The following is a 20,196-nucleotide window of genomic DNA, read 5'->3' on the forward strand; positions in this document are numbered from 1 at the left end:
GTTCATAGAATAACGATTGGAGTCAGTCTTGAATATCAGTAAAATGTAGTAATCAACAATGGCTTGCAACTGAAATCCTTTACGTTGATATAACCTATTTGCATGTGACATAAACTCTCCCGTATACAGGAATAGATCAGTGTAAGCCCGTTTTCTACAGAAGTCAATGACTGCTTCTAATAACTTCGCTCCAATCCCCAAATTTCTGTAGCTTCTGGCTACGCTCATTGTGAGAAGTTCTGCCTTCGTTGGGTCTTTACTGTCCTCCCGAACAGAGACGGTGCCGACCACTTTACCGCCGCATTCTGCTACCCACATATGGTTTCTTGGTTTGTTCATGTAAAATACAGGTATGTTATTAAGGTCGCCGGTTAGTCGACTGGCTACGTACCATTGCAAATCATAGATACAGAGAACGTACAGTACAATCAGGAGCACAATCAAACTTAATAACGAGAAAAAAATGGATAAAAAGACATATGTGACAGTCAGAGTAACAAGTATGATGACCAAAAACATCTTCGTTTTAAGGATGACCATGTAAAGAGCCATGGCGTGTCCAATCATCCCACTTCGAAATATCTCCTTAACGTCGTTCTCATCTGCATCCTGGAAGCTTCGGATCGAAAGAACTGCTGATGACTTCGCCAACGTTTCCATGACCATGTGTTGGATCAAATTAGTCGTGAAAGTGAACATCGGCAAATCTAAAACATAATTGGATAGAAGGAATTCAAACTAAGTAACTGTGCAGAATGTTATATATATAAGGCGAATGTTCGCTGGCTGATTCAAAATGGTCATCGAAGAGGAGCGACGACGTTTCTATAACAAAGTTTCATAATTAATTTTAGCTCAAGTAAAAACCGTACGTCAATATTAGTGCACTATGTTGTCAATGAGACAAACATCACAGGAAACTATAAAAACTTCTTCCTTAGTTTTAGTTACATGTTGGCCCATTGCATCTTCCACAGGATCAGAACTTGACATGGGCGTGTCACTGTCAGAATCTTCGAGATCGTGTCAATTACATGTTGTAGTACGATCCCACAGTCGAGCTAAAAACTGGGTTTTAATCTCGTTGAGGCAGACTTAGCGGGCTAACGAATTCTGTTGCGCTGGGATGACAAAATATAAATTATGTCAAACTACTGGTAGCGCCAGAGATTTTCCAAGTCAACCCAAGATAAAGAATTGTATATAGTGGGTGAAAAAATGAATAAAATCGAATTCCGACACGAACCTCGGAAATGTACAAAAGTGACTTGCCAATTGCAGGCTTCACACCCATGTTGATTGTTAGTTGATTGTTAATCAGTGACAAAAGAAGATAACAGAATGCGTCATTCTAAAATACTTCGAAGTTTGAGCTATGAATAAGTAATGAAATAGGATTATGGGATTGCTGTTTCAAAGTAACGATCAAACAAATACTTATTCTGAATGCGTACATGCTCTACAATGAAAGAGGTTTTTGGAAAAGGTATAAAATGCTTTTTTTTTGTCATTGGAGTCTTTTGTATTCTATTGTTACTGACTGTTAAACCCCATGCGTATATATGCTGTGAGACTGGAACGCCTGTTTCAAACAGAGCAGTATATTTTGGAGACGAACATACCTCTTTTTGTAATGATCATGGTTACATTTATTAAACAATGGTGACCATTTTATGTATTTCATTGATTCATGCGCCACAAACATTATCTTGGAATGATCATTGTTTATCCACGATCCAGGGTCACAATTCCATTTCCGATATTTCAATTATCCATGATTTCTATACATCAGACCACTTTCCTTTGTCTGTTTCGATCTATGTTAGCAGCCCTTCCACACTTTGATCTGAGACACTCATGTAAGTGGCTGTAAATGGCGTCTGCACTTCCAAATATCAAATTGTTGATGAGTTTTTTTTTTTTACATCGGAGCACCTGCCACCCATTTGTCAATTTGCCTTTACTACCACAATGAATTTTTCCTGTGACATTAATTCCGGTGACACCCGTCAACAGACTGACTGGACGGGGATTGATTGGTTGATTGATAATTTAGATATCAAAAAAAGCAAAGTTCAGTTCTTTGCGATTTCTAATTTCTCACAAATTTCAGATACCCTTTGATTTATTGTAAACATCCGGACTGCTGTCAACACGGCATCATTTTAGTCAAATTTCTTCGTATAACAGCTCAATCTGTAATGCACTGACCAATGCAAGTGATGATCTACTCCGTCAAGCAAGCCAAAGGCGCTATCATTCAATACCGGGTTGGAATAATGTTGTCAAAGAAGCACAAGGTGCAGCGCGTATTGCTTACATTACATGGAGATAAGCTGGTAAACTTGAAACCAATGATTGGCCCGATTGCAGAGCAAATGCTTATTAGCATGAAATCAGTTTTCAAATATTCCTTGAGAAAGTGTAGGATAGACTAAGCCAGAAGTAATAGTATGGCCAATGTCCTACTGGAAAATAAGCACAGAAGTTTTTGGGCCGCTGTTGCCAGTTTGAACTAAAGAAAGTCCCCATAGCGACTTGCGGAAACGATGCAAAACTTGAGGGGATCAAAACATTGCAAATATGTGGGATAATCACTTTTATAGCCTCATGAATTCTGTGAATAATGTGAAGCATAGTATGTTTGTACAAATTTCACTTGGCATCATTCCCTATACCGAAGAGATGCTTACAAATGTTGACGAAATTAGAATTATTATCGGCAATCTTGCCACGGGAAAATCACCGGGCAGTGATTGTATTGGGGGTAGAGCATTTGCGTATTATAATGCAGGTAGTAAATTGTTAGTTCATCCTACAATGTATCTCTCTTCGATGTAAGTACACTGCTTTGTGACCGAAAAATGTAATGTTGAATGAAATTCTTGTTCCTTTTTGGAAAAACAAAACTGCTGATGTTTGTCAAGTAAGAGTAATTACCAGCCGATTGCATTGACAAGTGTATTATCAAAAAAAAAAAAAAAAAATTGAACGTGTTCCGCTTTGAATCAATGCAAAACACAACTTGCAACTTCTGATTACCAGTTCGGTTTCAGAGGGAAACACAGTACTGATATTTGTGTCTTTCTCTGAAAAGAAACTACATGATATTATAAGAACAAGCAACCTAACGGCCGAAAGAGGCCCGCTTTGTTATTTGGAGAATAACTACTTGTAACACGTGTTGATGAGTAGTTTTTGAGAAACAAATTGCCACAAAAATACAAAAATTTCAGATTTCATCATAATTTCAATATATCATACCTTTACACATTTGTGACTGTCTTAACGCATGAATAAAACAAAACGTGACTGCCACGGGTCATGGACTGGAAACACATGTATACAAACACTACCGAAAATGATTCTCTATGTAATATTCTGCCGATAAAATATTACTTGCGAATCAATTTTACAAATTCAAAAGAAAAACAAAAAAGCGATGGTATGGTTTGGAGTACTAATGAATCAAACAGTGGTTTTGTATAAATGAGGAAAACATTCCCCATACCGACATACTCAGAGATCTGAAGTCTTCTACTGTATTAAGCATGACGGCACTTCGGAAAGTTTGTATACATTTAAAACATAACAAATAGAAGCACTCTAATTTGAGAGAATGCATGAAATGGAAAATTACGATTTTGCAGTTTATCCAGTCAACGACGCATCCCTCCCATTCCATTCGGGCAAAGCATAGTGATCTCTCCTAACAAAACAAAACAACCACAGTGACCTCCCACCATTGACACACCCCTATCCGAAGAAATTAACAGTCCCTGATGGACACACATCTCGGCCCTCCAGCAGAAAATATTCATTTTATTTTCTACATCATCAATATCCAAACACTTGGGGTTCCCATATTTGATTAGAATACAAATTATTGAAAGAAAATGCCATAGTACACAGCAGATTTTTCTTTCAACAATGCCGAAATGGTATTTTGAGAAATGTCTTACAAATGATACCCCCGGGGATATCGTACACTGTGGTATCCTGTAGGACTCACCCCACGAACATCAATCCTGCAGGACATCAACTTTATACATGTTATTTGCTCGCTTTCGTTCGAGGTCATAGCGCCATCTTGTGAGATGACTAAGAAAGCTAAAATGGTGCTGTAGACAGTCGGCTTGAATTTGAGACCGCCAGATCAAAGGCCATGTGCGCCAAGAGAAATCAACATTGAGCTTTGTTGTAGCGTTCCAAAATTTTGAAAACTACAAGGTTTAGGGCTCCTTTTCAAAAGGTGCCTGGCGGGGTTGACCTTTTTTGGTGACCCACATAGACGCAGCCGACCCCGCCACTGACAGCTTTCCATAGCTAGTCAATTTGTTGGAACGCAATCGTATGCTCGAGGTCATACTCCGGTCGTATTCTAAACAGTGAGTTAGTTGTAGTTAGCTGGAAGTAAGCAACAGGCAAGAAATAGATCCTATGGAAAAGTTTCATACCTGCAGAATTACATGTACTGTTTGTACAATGACTCGAACGGGTTTAACGACCACGGCTAATGTAAGTTCGATGCTAACTGTTGTAGCGCCTGTCCTCCTGACGCTATAACTGCTACAATGGCGATGTATTGAAAGGTCAACCTCGTGTCACCCTTTAAACTTAGAGAGCGTTCACCTATTAAAAGGGGTGGGCAGGTTGAAATGAGGGAGATAGCCATCATGTAAAATGTGACCCTGAAATTCTTCTTTTAAAAGTGTAAAGAAACAGCCCTTTTCCTACACAATTGTGAAGCTTTAAATCCGTATATGATTGACAACTCTGCTGACTTTGATATAGGCCTACGTATGTAAGCTATACATATATTCCTAGAGAACCATTTCTAGAGAACCATTCCATTTTTTGTGAACACTTTATGGATGAAACTGTGTAAATAATTCATAAGCTTATCACACTGATCTTACCTAATTCTAATACTGGGATTTCCAAGATGTGCACACCCTATATATCTGATTGTGTCACTTGGAAAGTTTCTCTTATTTCAATGTCTATATTAACTTACCATCAATGGAAGTATAGGTACCGTCTTTTTGAGGCACGAAGGCAAAAATATGTTTAAATTAAAAAAAATGGTGCAATTCTTTTCCGTACTAATTGCCATAGTCACTAAAAGTAGATTCAATACAGTCTGTGTCAATATAACTAGCGTTGTTCAGCACGTTTTTCAATCACATCGTCGTCATCGTGGCTATCTTCACTTTGGGGGCACAGTTAGTTTTCAGAGTGTTTGTTTCGAGCATCAAGCACAGCTCTTTGCTATACCCAGCAAACATACAGTGAACAGAGCTCCTAATGTTTGGATCTAGTTGAAAGTGTGTTTACTATATACCTACTACGGCCTTTAAAGCGTCCACCTGTACATGATCAGTCAGCTTTATTCTGATCTCTGTGAATACTGATGGCGATGTATGTGACAAGCCTACATATACGTGCAGTTATTTGTCCGTGCTGCCTTATGGTGGCGTGCATTTGTCTCACATGAGGTCATCTAGAGTGGCACTCAGGGCCTTGGCCACATAAACATGCATCTCCAAAGATGAATGCGACTGACATTTATTAAAAAGCCCTTGGTCACTTTCACATTTATTAATTAAACATTTATGGATAATTTAAGGTTCAGGGATATTTTAATGGCATTTAACGGTGTTTTGCCTATTTAAATGACTGTCACCAACCCGACAATCACAGAAATGTCGTGAATGAATACAACGTACTGTATTTGACCCTGCAGCCGTCTGTTCTCGAAAATCCAGAAGAAAAACGTTGAGTCTGCAGTGACAGTATAACTCTCCAGACGTACGGGAACTTAGGGAAACTTCTATTTCTAAGTAAAGCGATAGTTATTATCATACTAACATTATTAGTTAATTAATTATTAATTAACTGGTTTACTAAATTATTTATTTATTCATTAATTGCTGCCACTGCCACAACGTTGAAGTTCCTTCAACCACCAAAGCGGATTTATCGGATTAAAATCCGACACTTTATTTTTTCATTTGCACTACTGCAGTATTTAACATCTTTTTACGAGATGTATTTATTGGAAGCGCTTCATGCGGAACGTGATACATACGACATACAGTCAGTAAATCATCCTTTAGCACCCATGTCCCATCAGGGGTGTCTCAGGGTTCAATTTTAGGACCCCTGCTTTTTGTCTTAAACATTATCGACCTTCCCAATGTCCTTCTTCACAGTCAGATCAGCGTGTATGCTGACGACTCTAAATTCTCTCGCAAAATTCACTCTATAGGCGATTGTACACTGTTACATGAGGATATTGGTGTACTTTGTGGAAGCTTAACATTATTCAATCGATGATTGTCTGTTAAAGAGAGTGTCTGAAATCAGAGACTTGGGTGTTATCTTAGTTTCTAATCTATCATTTAAAAGGCATAGTGAAGAAATGTATAACGAGCTTTCATAATGCTCGGTTTGATAAAGAGATCCTGTAATGCATGTTCTTCTCCGAGAGCTTTGACATCCTTGTATGTATCTTTATAGACCTGGTTCAAGTCTGTGATTTGTGAATGTTTGAGTGGAGTGAACGCAATGATTTGTATTCTGCTTTCATGTGAAACGCGCGCGTGAGTGGACGCGATGAGTAGGGTGAACGCGATGAGTGGAGTGAACGCTATACAGCGGAGTTTCACCCGGAATCCGGCAGAAACTAACTCACTACTGCGCAGACTCAAACGTGACGCATTCAATCGCTGGGAAAACCTGGCGTGAGCTGCCAAATTCCGGATAGGTTTGTACGAAATAGGAGAGACACAAGAGAAACTATTATAAATGATTTTATTTTTTTTAAAATTCACCGACTTGAACCAAGTCTAGTATCTTTAGTAAGAAGTAGATAAGAGCACTGTTCTGTGGGCTGGTCTCCAAACTGTCAATATTTGAGTGACGATGTAGAGAAAGTTTAAAAAGTTTTCTGAAATATATGTGTCTGAAGTTTATTGGGTACTATAATAGTGATTACAAACAGTCCTGCATGCATTTTAATGTCCCTTCTCTCTCGCTTCGGCGGAAGGTTTTAGATCGGACTTTTTTAAACGGAATAGTTTCAGCGAGATTATCTTGTCCCTACCTTTTATATCAATTGCCATTTTATGCACCACTCAGACGCCTCAGGCCCCGTCTTTATTTCAAGTTCTGCGTTGCAGGTTGAATCTTAGATAATTTGCTTTTATCCCTAGGTCTGTTACACTATGTAATGACATTTCTGTGGATATTTTTTACCCGGTACTGCTTTTAAGACGTTTGTGTCCAGATATTTGTATTTTTATTAGGGTCCATTCTCTGTATTCATACTGTATATATTGTATTTTTGATTTTCATTATGTTTGTCGATATTGTAATGTTTGTTTGCTTGTTTGTTTGTTTGTATTTATTTTCTCGGAGTCTGTTATTTGGCCTTTTGGCCTGTTGACCTGTCAAATAAATAAATAAATAAATAAATAAATAAATAAATAAATAAATAAATAAATAAAGGGCCAAGCCGGAAGGACTCGGAGGGTATTGCGAGCAGTGCCAGTGATCGCCGCCCGAAAGCTGCAGACTGGTCAGTCAGAGACCTGCAGTGGCTTTTTTTTTTCTAAGTGACAGGCCAGTCGAGGCCACCATTTGTTCCCCTCTGTATCTTTCAGAAGGAAATATGCATAGTAGCCAAAACCTCTATTCACATCATTTGGGTACATTTTTTTTAATAATGACATTGTTCATAGCCTTCTTGGTCGGGTTAGTTCATGGTCACTCCGGGTAGACAGCCAAGTTTGCGATTTTTTGGTCTTTGTTAATATGCAAATCTTCAGACAATAAACCTGTGCGGTAAATTACAGGCTGTAAAATATTTTTTCTTTTCTGATCGATACAGTTATTTCGATCATTGCAAGGTCATTTACCGTTTCTATGAGACCAGATAAGGCAACCCTGTCATGACCTTTGAACTGAAAACCATTGTCCGCCGTAGATTTAGAGGAGTATGATGCAAGAGGTGAAAACCTTATATTTATATCCAAAGAAATATACTTTCAAGGTTTCGGACAGAAATATGGTTATAATCTCCTGGACGAACGTCAACAAACAAGTATCTGGGAGATCTTTGGAAACTTCTGTAAATTTGAAGATTCGAATTCTACTTTGTAATTCCTTGCAATCGGAACATTAACTTTCTAAACTTCAGCTAATTTCTAAATTTAGAACGCTATTTAGAAAGCGATAATTATCGTTTTTATCCGATATATTCTCGGAAGATTTTTTTTCACCCGAGGCCCGACTCTCTAAACTTCAGTTAATTTCTAATTTAGAACGCTATATAGAAAGCGATAATTAACGTTTTTATCCGATATATCCTCGGAAAATGTTTTTCACCCGAGGCCCGACTTTCTAAACTTCAGCTAATTTCTAAATTTAGAACGCTATTTAGAAAGCTATAATTATCGTTTCTGGCTAGACTTCCTAAGTTTAGATTTAGATTTAAACAATTCTAATTTAGCTTTCTAAACTTCTAGCTAAACTTTCGAAAAACGATAAAAACACAATTCCGCACCTTAACGTTTCTATTTAGGTCCACATACTACAATGTTCGGCAAAGGTGATGAATTTGATCTACAACTAATCAAAATACGTACATCTAGTTGGCAGTACAATTTCTTACTTTTCTTGCTATTTTTAAAACGTGACATTGCTACCCAACTGTTTGTAGTGTCGCTTGTTGGTAAAACCTTACCGTGTGCGGTGTAGTATGATAGTTTGGAACGGTTACCTATTTAAGACATCATGTACTGCTTGTACTACTGTTCAGATATCGAACTGTTTTGTTCATTATTATTTGTACGTTATTACCATGCATATACTTGTATTGTCCGCGGTAAATTTATATATACATCACATCTTTTAAATATGTAACTTTAATGTGATAATTTTACATGTAAATCAGCGATATCTAATAATTAATAACTTCCCTTTGTTTATCAACCTAGCAGGTAATTTTGTTGTTCCAACACTGCATTTACCGTAAACCTGTCATTATGTTTAAGTAAGTCGCCTATAGCTGAAAAATTGCGTAAAGTAAGCCTGTAAGTTAAAGGTATACAGTCACCTGTAATCTAAATATGCCCATATATGGTCAAAGGGGCGTTCCTTGGAATTAAAAATGCGCATCTGAGGGCGCTGTTTTTAAAAAGCGGCCACCCGCTCGAAATCTGTGATTGGTTAGATTTTCTCTTTCCATGGTAACTGTGGTAAAATTGGAACAGGTGACAGTATACCTTTAAGCCGGTTAACTCATTACCGGCATGCAGTATTGGGCGTTTTCATTTTGCTTGGTCACCCAATTGGAAATCTGTGATTGGCTACTTTAGATGCAAACTAAGATAGAATTACTTTAAAGAATGTTTTCCTGTAACGACAGTCTCTTTTTATCAGGAGACAGTGACATTCCAATCGTAGATGCACAGTCGTGCAGATTCGAGCGGATACAGTACACTGACTGTTGTCGAACCTTCGGGGATTAATAGCGTCGCACTTCAAGTTCAAACAGTGACAATAGAGAAATGTCTTGAAGGATTTAGAGGCTAATAAGTTTGCTGACGGCTGCAAAGTCGACTTGATACACACCCAGCATTGTGCGTATGTTTTTCGAGACTCTGGTTTCGTCCTTCAAAAGTTATAAGGGCTACTCAACAAAGATGGAATATTTTTTCAATGTTATAAGTTTTGGTAGGTCAATATGGCCATGACATTGCACCAACTTCACCCATGATCATAATAGTTGTTCGATACATAAAGTGTATCAGATATTCCTAAAAATGTAATCCCCGGAGCAAAGGACACTGATATGACAGGATAGGCAGCAAAAAGTGATTAGAGCTTTTCAAAGTTGCCGAAAGCAAGGTTGTGAATAAACTTAACAGTTAACATTTTTCCAATGATTGAATTTATTGAGGACGAACAATAATGACATACGACCTAAAAGAATTCAAGTATGATAAACAAACATATCGTCGAATATCGTTTGATCATTTTTTTAGATTTGTTGCTCATTCAGAGCCCTAGTTTCACAAGTTAAATAATATGAACATATTTAAGTTGACCAAATATTACTCATGCACTGGCATGTCTGTATTTGATCGAAAGAATAATAATTTTCAACACGATATAGAACATTTTTTTTTACTGTCCCCTGTATGGTTACTTTACATGTGCAGGTAACGATGGTAACCTTCGAGTGCCACCCACAAAACTTCGAATTACTCAACATAATCTGAAATATGCAGTTGACAAACACTGGAATTCTCTACCTTTGTCACTGGAGCAGTTAAAATTAAGAAACTTTTTCAAATGAGCATTGATGTCATATTTATTAGCTCGACAACGTTCTGGTTTCTTTCTTTCATTATTATTAGCTGTCGAGTTTTTTCTGTCCCTTTACGGTTGTCATCTTTGATTTTACTTTATACATATTTCCTAAGTTTGGGGCCATGGACTAGACTAGTCCTGATGGACTATTTCCATGGTCCTCAAAATTCTTGGAGCTATGCAATGTTATCATTGTAATAATGTTTGTTGTACTTGTATTGTTAAAGTTTAACGACCAGCAATTGTAAGTTTTGCTTTTTTTCTGGTTAAATAATAAAGATTGACAATAGAATTGAATATCAATACGTGACCTGTAGTATAACTCTTTCGGGGTTAAACTCCTTCTCTGATTGAACAGGCGAGTCCGAATCTGTCTGTGGAAGGCTGAAGGCCGCAATATTTCAGTGAGAAGTTATATTTGGGAGAAACTTCTTTTTAAGAAGTTTAAATTAGTACATAAAGTAAGCCTTATAAGTTGTACGTTAAGTGGTGCCTTCATGTCATGACTGTAAAACCACTGACATGCCCTAATCATGTCGAAACGTCCCTCAGGCAATAATGGCGGATCCATTTTTGTTGAGTACGTCCTTGAACAAGACTGAGACGGAGACCCGCCATACGCGACTAAGTCTTTCGGGCTTGCCCTTGAACATAACGTGACGCAGCTGTACGACGGCGCATGCGCCTATGCGTGATTCCCTAATATCAATGTTTAGGCGTCAAAATCCCAACCGAACACGCGTTGCATGGTGAGGTCTTTCTGCGCCATTAAATCACCTTGGTAAGTCTTATCTGTTTGCTTATAGCTTTGCAATTAAAAGTAATTTACTATTTGAAATCACGATGTACCAACAGTACTGTCCTCAAGTGTATTCACTTTTTTCTATGTGAAATCAGACCTAGATTGCTCGTTTCTCGTCGTCTCCTTTCAGCCAAGGAAATGTCACAACATCAATAGACCCTTTCCTCAATGTCACCGGAAAATTGCTTGCGCATGCGTAATTCTATGCACGTCGCCGGTTTGACCTATTTGCACTGCAGTCAAAATCAATCCTCTGAGACGTTCGCCGACTCTCTACGTATATTAGGGTTAGTGTGTACAAACTCTGCTCCTGTATTACCGGGCAATTTTTGCCGTTTTATAGAAAAAAGCCTCAGCGTAAAAGTCATAACACTAATTTTGTAAAGTTTCTTTGGTATTAGCTTGCAACAATGGTCCAAATGAATGATTTTTTTATTTCGAAGAGTTGATGACTACAATGAATTTCACAGCCATATTGTCTTTATTTTGGTCTTTGAAAGATCGGTTTTTTTCATGCTGCAATTTACCCACTCCGCATAAGGGGCAACGTCAAAAGTTCAATGAAGAATAAAAAACTTAATTCTTTTAGTTTGGGGGTGGGGGGTTTTGACCTAAAAAAGTTTCTATCCTACAAATCGATTTAAGGTAAAAATTGCCAGGGGAATGAATATTTTGAAAAAATAGAGCAGAAATGCACACTTTCGTGTTGAAGCACAGTCCCTCGTGGGCTATTCAGCTCTGGGACTATTCGCCCCATAGACGAGTGTGCAGAAGCGAGAAACTCGCTTCTGTACACTCGTCTATGGGTCGAATAGTCCCAGAGCTGAATAGCCCACCAAGCGACTGTGGTTGAAGCCAGCGGAGGGAGTTGTTTTAACACGTGTATAGCTGCACCTGGCCTTAGTGTAAACAATGCAGGCTGTTGGCTTCTGTTGCACCATAAACGGTAGTTTCTCTACTGTCTATGGTTGCACTCGGAATTTATAATTGTATTTTGCTACATTTCTGGTGCACGTGTAGTCCGCCTGAATGGAGCGGTGTGAACTGAGTTGTTACAACCACCAGGACAGTTGAGATAGATTTTATACCTCTGGAAGGAGAAACCTGAACTTTATTGTTGTTGTTCTTGTTCATTCATTGATAAACTTCAAGTTTGTTGTTAGTATGTTGTATTTACATTGGATGAAACACAAAGTTAAAGTGTGTTCCCAATCTTAAGTCCCACTAGCTGTATCTTTTAGCATTATTTTTATGATTTTACTTTCAAAAAAAAGTTGGTGACAATGTAGTCATTTAGGTCTGTGTACACACTTATTATTAACTACCTGCCGGGGCTATGCAATTTTGAACAAGATAAAGATTACACTGCGATTAAATGTTCGCCCAAACATTAAATCACAGCCCCATGCAGAAAAGCTAAAACCCTTGATACTATGCATATCTGCACTGAAATCTTCATATAAACCGCACAGAGTAGTCCAATGTAATCCACAAGGGTGAATGTTTTCAACTATGACATTGTATGTTCTGATTCCTTTTTAATATTACCAATTTTTGAAAATGCCAGGAAATCAAAATGACCGTTAAAATTTTAAATTACATGTCAAATGTTTCTGAAAGGAATGGTTTCCCAATGCAGTAAAAGTTCATATCTCTTCAGAGGGTAGATTTCATAAAGGAGAGAATAGGTAGATAATTTGAGGTCAACAAATTTCACGAGTTACAGCTAGTGGGGCTTTAACGATGCATTACTTTATTTCACCCCTAAATTGACTGATCCTTAGCTTTGCTTTATAATAGAAAGAGCCTGGCAACAGGTTCAATATAAGTCAATTAAGTTTCTAGGGGGGGGGGGTGGGGGGTTTGGGGGAAACTAAGGGAATTAAGTTTTTTATCCTACATTGAACTTTTGACGTCGCCCCTAATACATGATTCGTAATTACAGTTGATTTTTACGTAGATGCTTGACATTTTCATGCATAATTTTGTTGTTTTTTCGAGATAAATTTCAAACAGTAATTTCTGATAACTACGTTTTTTATCCCAGAAGTGCATGATTTCTTCAATTTTGAACCTGAGAGAAGAATGTTATGTCAGTTAGGCTTGGCATGGAGCTAGACTCCGTTTCTTGCTCAATGGACTCGGTAACCACCCGTCTTCGTGTTCGCTTTGCTTTAATTTAGGCAATACCTTCTGTATATCGCTTGATGCTGATTGAATTTGCTACTCTCCTAATTTACGTAAGCTTTCAGTTGCTTGACTGTCATTTTCCAAGGCAAGTACGTTCGGAATGTATTCTCATCGATCGTCATAGCGCACCTATTGGCATGTAAGCGAGGACGTCGGTAAGGCGACTTCCGCAGCTGATCTAGGTCAAATCGCCATGCAAATGATATGCTATTGGCAGAAAAAGCGATAAGAAAAACCTTGGCCTTCAGGTCTCACTCAAAGATATTTATTGTTATTTCGATCATTGTGATTCACGAATAAGTCCTTTGAAATGTGATGAGCTTAGATAACACGACATTGTAAAGACTGTTGAATAAACGTTATTGTCCGCCTCCTCCTCGTACGGCAGGTCTTGAGGAGTATGACGCAAGTGGTGAAAACCTTACATCTGTATCCAAAGGAATATTTTACAAGGTTTCTAACATTGAAGAAGTATGGTTACAATCATTCGGACAAAGGTCGACAGACAAGTATCGAGGAGATTTTCGGAAACTTCGAGTTTTGTAACGTTAAAGATTCAAGTTCTGCGTTGCATGTCCTTGCGATCGGAACGTCGAATGGTAAGTTTTTTCGACAACTTTGTTGATGAAAAGTGAAGGAAAATATAGATGACTTATAATGCATATTTTCTCACTTGAGGCGAATCGATAACGTTTACGTATACTTGTAAAGACGACTATCTGACAAAACGTGTTCATCTGACAAAACTCGCCCCATTTCACTGTTAGCCTACTCGTTGGTTGAAAATTCTAAGTTACGAGTCAGCCACTTTTTGATGTCCGCAAAAATAATCCATGAACCCCCTCCCCGGCCGAACAAACTGACCAGTCCCTTAAACATGATATTTAATGTGGGAATACGATCGCATGACACCAAGACTGATTAGTTGTTTGTATTTGTACTTGTATTTTTTTCCTTTGTCCTTCTGTAAATTTTTAATTGTCGACCTTGTGGAAGATCAGCCTTATTGGCCGAACATGTTATCGACAGTAAATAAAGTTAAATAAATAAATAAATAAGACTAAAAACATCCCTAAACCTTAAACATTCAAAAAAAAAATACAAAATAATCGTCTATTGAAAATTATTTATAACATCGTGACAAATTGGCTATATGTTCCAAGTGGCCTATGTTCACTTGTTATTTTTGAAAATTTTACCGTCTTTTGTGAGTCTGTCACCAACGACGTACGGCATCATCCAATACCCCTGGAGAAGGCCATGTACAGACTGCCCCTATGTTCTGGCCTATAGTAAAACGATACATCAAGTATACATTAGCGTCAGAGCACAGAGGGTACCCAAATCTAGTTTACAAGTCCTTACTTCATCACTACAATCTATAATTGAGAAATTTCAGCCAACCAAGGTACTTCAGTCTCTATGTGTAAATGCACAAGAAAGAAATCACTTTACTTTGACTTCCAATTTGCATAAGTTGAACAAATTTCCAGTAAGTAGGATTTCTATGAAAATATAAAGGTATAAGAATTATTTTACGTTAATCGTCATATATTGCAATATTGGCAAACTAAAGAAACGTGTAACTCATCTTCGACTCAACAAAGATTACATATAATCTCTCATGTCTTTGCACTTCATGTTTACGATCAGATTCTCTTCATAACTGAAGTGAAGAAGGCTCACTATACAGAGCAATTCTTAAGTTTCTGTCCTCTACAATGGCAAGATATGATTCATATTTAAAATTTATTTTAAAATTGATATCCGATTTAATCATAATCCAATTAATATCATATTATTATGATTGAAAATAAACTTGACATATTCCCTGATTTAAAATATTTATAAAAGCATGTTCATCAAACTCCTTGATTTAAGAAAACAAAACCAAAAGCATGTGAAAACAATAATTCCTCCACTTGTACTGCCCAACATATATAATCGTTTTCAGCTTCTCTGAATTGGCAAGTATAATATTGATTAACTAAACGATTTGCGTCCATTTTGAGAATTGTTAACCAATATTTCACAAAACGTATATATCTCATACAAATACAGTGAATGCTTTGATTATTAAATGTACATGTAATAAGATGTTCACTTTGCCTTTCCTTATTTCGATATGCCACTCACAAAGTGTATTATAAATTTTTCTTGTGCTTGTTCAACGCGACTACTGCACAGTAAAAAGTAATTTTTAAGACCTTGGTTTGGTTTTGTAGCAGATTATCGCCAACGATGTGAATTAGGCAAAATGTTTGCTATTATTCCCGAGCAACTCCCAAAACGTTACTCACACATGGACGCAAAGAAAATATTTACTTACTTTAGCCTTATGCTATAACTAGATGAATGGTATTATATCAATGACACTCATAAATTAATGCACTTTCCTACGTATTCAGTTACTATTTACAACAAAACAGGTAACACACATTCATTGCTAATGAGGCTAGAACATGTCAAGTGCAATATGAAAGAGTCATTAGATTTGTAAATATTTTGAAAGACAAAGTGAAAATTAAGTTTATTTTGTCAGTTAAGATTTTATAAAGATTTTGTTAAGATATTTTTGGGTCGCATAGTAGTCTTACATTCACTCGCTTATTTAACGGTCTTATATAGTCAGGTTTAAGTAATCACTTCAAATGGGAAAGTAATGGAATTGAAGTGTTTTTTCTGTATGCCGGATCACTTTCATTAAATCTACACTGATGAGTCGGAATTTGACAAAAGTTGTACCTTCAGTTGGCTTCCCGAACTGAATCGGTTTTTCGGGGCGTAATTGGCCTTTTTGCTAACCTATACGACGAAAGGATGGCGGTTATTATGATTTTCTAAAATTGGAATATGTCTACCCAAGTTATAGATGTTGCCTCACGTTCACTTTAGTTCATATATTAATATGATATATGGTTAGATAATAGTAGGAAGTACACATTCAAAAAATCTGGGAATGACTCTACGTATAATCGTACTGACGTCTGTGAACGTTTTCTTCTCTAGGGTATTTAGGGTATTTGCGAATTTATTTGTACACCACATCTCTTTCAAGGTTAATAGCTTGTGTGATTTTATGATGCAAATTACCAAAGCCACTTCAATTCGATGCATTCAACCGTTAAATGACTTTTCTCATACTAACATCTTTTCACAAGGAGTCAGTGATATTCCAATCATCGATGCACTGTCAAGAAGATTCGAACGGATAGAATACACTGTGGTCGAACCTGCAGAAGATGAAATACGGTGCTTCAAGGAGTTGGTTGCGTCTAGACACGGACGAGGAAATTGGAATTCAACCCACTTCAAGTTCCATCCGATAACCATAGAGAAATACCTGAAAGAATTAGAGGCTCAAAAGTTTACCGACGACTTCAAGTTCGACATAATACATACCCTGCATTGTGCCTATCATTTTCAAGACCCTGATGCCATCTTTCAAAATCTATATGGGCTACTCAACAAAGGTGGAATATTATTTAATATCATGAGTAGTGGTAAGTGCATCTGTCCATGCCCGTTTATTTCATCGTGATCCTTGCATTTGTATCGAACGAATTGTTAAAGCTATTAAGCGTTATTGTTTCCTCGCTTGGGTCGAATGAATATCTATGACCTAATTCATTAAAGGGACAAAGTCGGCCATTTTTTATGAATTGTGTTTGATACGAGACACTATTTATATTGTTTGACATGTTGAAAGATACTGAATGAATGGGTGACCATGCATATATTCCACCCAGGTTTTAGACAAATTGAATGAAACCATCGCGAGAAAGAATAAATGGTCATGACCATTTATTCTTTCTCGCGTTGGTTTCACTTATCGTGTCTAAACCAGGGATCGAATATGTGCATGGTCACCCATTCATTCAGTATTTTTCATCATGTCAAACAATATAAATAGTGTCTCGTATCAAACGAAATTCATAAAAAATGGCCGACTTTGTCCCTTTAATGAAAACACCATTTAAGTATTTAGGTCTATATAAACAACCGACTGATCGTGAAAATGCCAACAGTAGTGTATTATCTGACATTTACTCTTCCAATAGTTATGTTTGACGTAAACATTTTAGAGTAGTCATATCGTATAATATGAAAGAATTTAAGTGGTGTACATAACCTGATTGCTGAAAGGAATGACAATGTCAATATATTGATTATATTTGCAGACAGTTTATCTATTTTTTCTTTGTTATTTTTTGGAAGGAGCTTGGATTAAAATTACGGCAAAGATTCATCAAATTTATGGTCAATCTGAAATGAAAACCTATAACTCTGCTCTTGCCCTACGAGAAGTGATGCAACGTCAGCTACCGAAACCCAAGATTCAAATTATTCTTAAAGGCAGAAATGTCAAGGTAAACGAATGCTTCAAGGAAGACTCCAAGGATGGAAACGAGATGCTTGACTTCATTGTTCAGATTCTGGACTTTAAAAAGACAGCTGCCAGGGAGATCGTGGAAGAAATCACAGCAATGCTGAAGGAATCATGCCTTTCGGATGGCAGTGATATGATATTCCCGGCCTACGAGGAAGTAACTGTTTTCAAAAAAGAATGACTACTATTTTTAAAAAGATATGTTTAGCTTCAACTGCCGCACGGGAAACACTCTTTCCGAAAAGAATGCAAAAATTAAAAGATACCTGTAGTAAATAATAGTTTAGATGTTATACTATTGGCCAAATAACCTCAAATATAAAATAGAGGATGTTTCTTTTTACGACCAGTCAAAATTTAAATTTACGCCGTTTTAAACTAAACGATCAGTAAATACGCTGATTACATGGTAACCTGCATCGACGACCACCTATAAATGTGCTCGAAGACAAATTCCATTCAACCATTAGACAGTTATCGGACCGGTATAGAGGATGACATGATCAAGCAAAGATACTGTGTTAGTTAGTTCTATATTCATCGAAAGGATTTTATGGATAATGGAAAACACGATGTCGGTTGAAAAATTGGCAGTAATTATGTCAAATCGGCTAAAGTAGATTAATAGAGCAACCGCATAGTCGTCATTAAATGTTATTATGACATTAAATTACAATTGTTTCATATGAAAAGTAACTTTATGCTACTAATTCTGTTCTCAGTGTAAGCCTGGTTGGTTATCACATGTTCAGGTAAACAGGCCCCGCTTAAAAAGCACAGCACGTACCAACGGTAGTGGTACAATTTCAGTTAAATTGCAGGAAGATATTTAGCGACTCGATTATGTTCCCCTGGCGCCATGTCCTACTATCAGTTGAATTCTGAATAAGTAGGATGCAAAATAAACCAAAAAGTTGTTTGAGACCATAATTAGCCCTCTAAAGCAAGGTCGTATTTGTACTATCAATAAAAAATCCTGTCTTTCTATTTTATTTAAAATAGCTTTAGAAAGTACAAACAGGTTTGTTGTTTTTTGTAATTGATCATAAGCAATTGGTGAAGGACTGCCGAACTCTGTTCACATTCTTCTAAACATTGACATAAAGCTATATTACTTTTAAAATCAATTAAACTTGTCAGGAATAAAAAACAGACATTTTATAAAGATTTTCCCATTATGGCATCATCAGAAGTCTTCAAACTCGCGACTATAGGGGATTAGAACAGATATTGTCAATGAGAATACGGTTTAAGTGTCGTGTACTTCATAAAATACTCCAATGATACTGTGAAACAATTAAACTATCTTCGCATTGATAATACTTTCGATTTCACTAAGAAATTTAACTGTACCTTTATGATGAAAAGTACTTTGAACTGTGTCGTACCGTCAGGTACTGATTCAGAAACTGTCCAGCTGAACAAGTATTGCAAGAGGTCGGTGAACCTTTTCGACGTTCAACGACTGTCATATCCCAACGACAAATATTCCGGGCTTCTACACTGAACGCAATTTTGCAAAATGATAACGTTTAGGTACTATTCTTTCTCTTGAATGAGAGGTGACTGAAACTTCATAATTGCTTTGCAGGCAGTGACTATAGATTTTGTCAAGCATGACCATGGACGTGACTTGATTATGAATCTTGTGCAGCGCCGGGTGTGGCCAGCTGCCTCAATAAACCCAGATTCTTTCATCATTATGGTGTGACAGTTTCCCAACCTGAACAAATCAATGAGTTGTTCCCTGGTCCTCAAAAGCTTCTTTGGTTAGTTTGAGGTAAAACGCTTCTTCAATTCGTCATCATAGAGAATTGACAGTGTCTAATAAACGATGGTTTATCAACATTTCTCGTGTTTCTGTCGTATTTGCTCGCCGCAGGTTTGACTCATGTAAATGGTTTTCTCGTCATCGACGTTTGATTACACAAATATGGGAATATCGTCTGGTGTAAAATTCAATTAGTGGGCGCTTGGTCGCTCTTCGCCGTTTACAAGTGATCAAAGTGGACTGCTTTAAAGCAACATTTTGATTGTTTTCTTTTTAATTGTGCAATTACATCCAGTTCCTTTCCAAAACCACGGAAAACTTCCAAAGTTACAACATTATTCAAAAAAGGTGCGATGGAAAACGTGTCAAATTTCAGACCAATTCAGTCTTACCTGTTTTATATAAGTTATTGGTAAGACAAGTATACACTCATTTTTATAACTTTCTAACTTTCTGTCTCCTCATAACTTATTGTCCAACAAACAATCTTGTTTTCGTTATATTCGTTTCAGCCAAATAGGCCATATCTCTTACTTACCTTACAAACTTATGATATCAAGAAACTGACACGGGCAACTTTATTGGAGTTTTATTGATTGACTTCAGGAATCACAACATATTGCTGCAAAAAAATAAAATGTATGACTGCTCGATAAAAGTGTG

The 20,196-nt window shown here is 37.1% G+C and overlaps 1 protein-coding gene and 1 long non-coding RNA gene across 3 annotated transcripts; one reads left to right on the top strand and one right to left on the bottom strand.

Moving 5' to 3' along the window:
• Positions 1-330: 330 nt before the first annotated feature.
• Positions 331-4,587, bottom strand: LOC139147309 (uncharacterized). The gene is made up of 2 exons (XR_011555700.1): positions 4,458-4,587; positions 331-707 (listed from the first exon to the last, which is right to left on the bottom strand). It is a non-coding gene; the product is annotated as an uncharacterized lncRNA (long non-coding RNA).
• A 6,477-nt stretch (positions 4,588-11,064) lies between these two features.
• LOC139147310 (histamine N-methyltransferase-like) lies at positions 11,065-18,454 on the top strand. 2 transcript variants are annotated; one of them, XM_070718358.1, is made up of 4 exons: positions 11,065-11,161; positions 13,761-13,971; positions 16,534-16,875; positions 17,591-18,454. In XM_070718358.1, exons 2-4 carry the CDS (start codon positions 13,773-13,775, stop codon positions 17,941-17,943), a joined length of 894 nt encoding a protein of 297 aa, XP_070574459.1. In that variant the 5' UTR covers positions 11,065-11,161; positions 13,761-13,772; the 3' UTR covers positions 17,944-18,454. The 2 variants fall into 2 exon arrangements, with proteins under 2 accessions (XP_070574459.1, XP_070574460.1); XM_070718359.1 differs by lacking the exon at positions 11,065-11,161 and adding an exon at positions 11,427-11,469.
• Positions 18,455-20,196: the final 1,742 nt, after the last annotated feature.

Source organism: Ptychodera flava, chromosome 13, assembly GCF_041260155.1.
Source record: "Ptychodera flava strain L36383 chromosome 13, AS_Pfla_20210202, whole genome shotgun sequence".
In the NCBI taxonomy this organism is placed as follows: Eukaryota; Metazoa; Hemichordata; class Enteropneusta; family Ptychoderidae; genus Ptychodera; species Ptychodera flava.

Excerpts from the sequence above, each read along its gene's own strand:
- LOC139147310 (XM_070718358.1), top strand. The coding sequence starts at position 13,773 with ATGACGCAAGTGGTGAAAACCTTACATCTGTATCCAAAGGAATATTTT. Across the intron at positions 13,972-16,533 it reads TGCGATCGGAACGTCGAATG|GAGTCAGTGATATTCCAATC; the intron begins GTAAGTTTTTTC and ends TCTTTTCACAAG. Across the intron at positions 16,876-17,590 it reads ATTTAATATCATGAGTAGTG|GAGCTTGGATTAAAATTACG; the intron begins GTAAGTGCATCT and ends ATTTTTTGGAAG.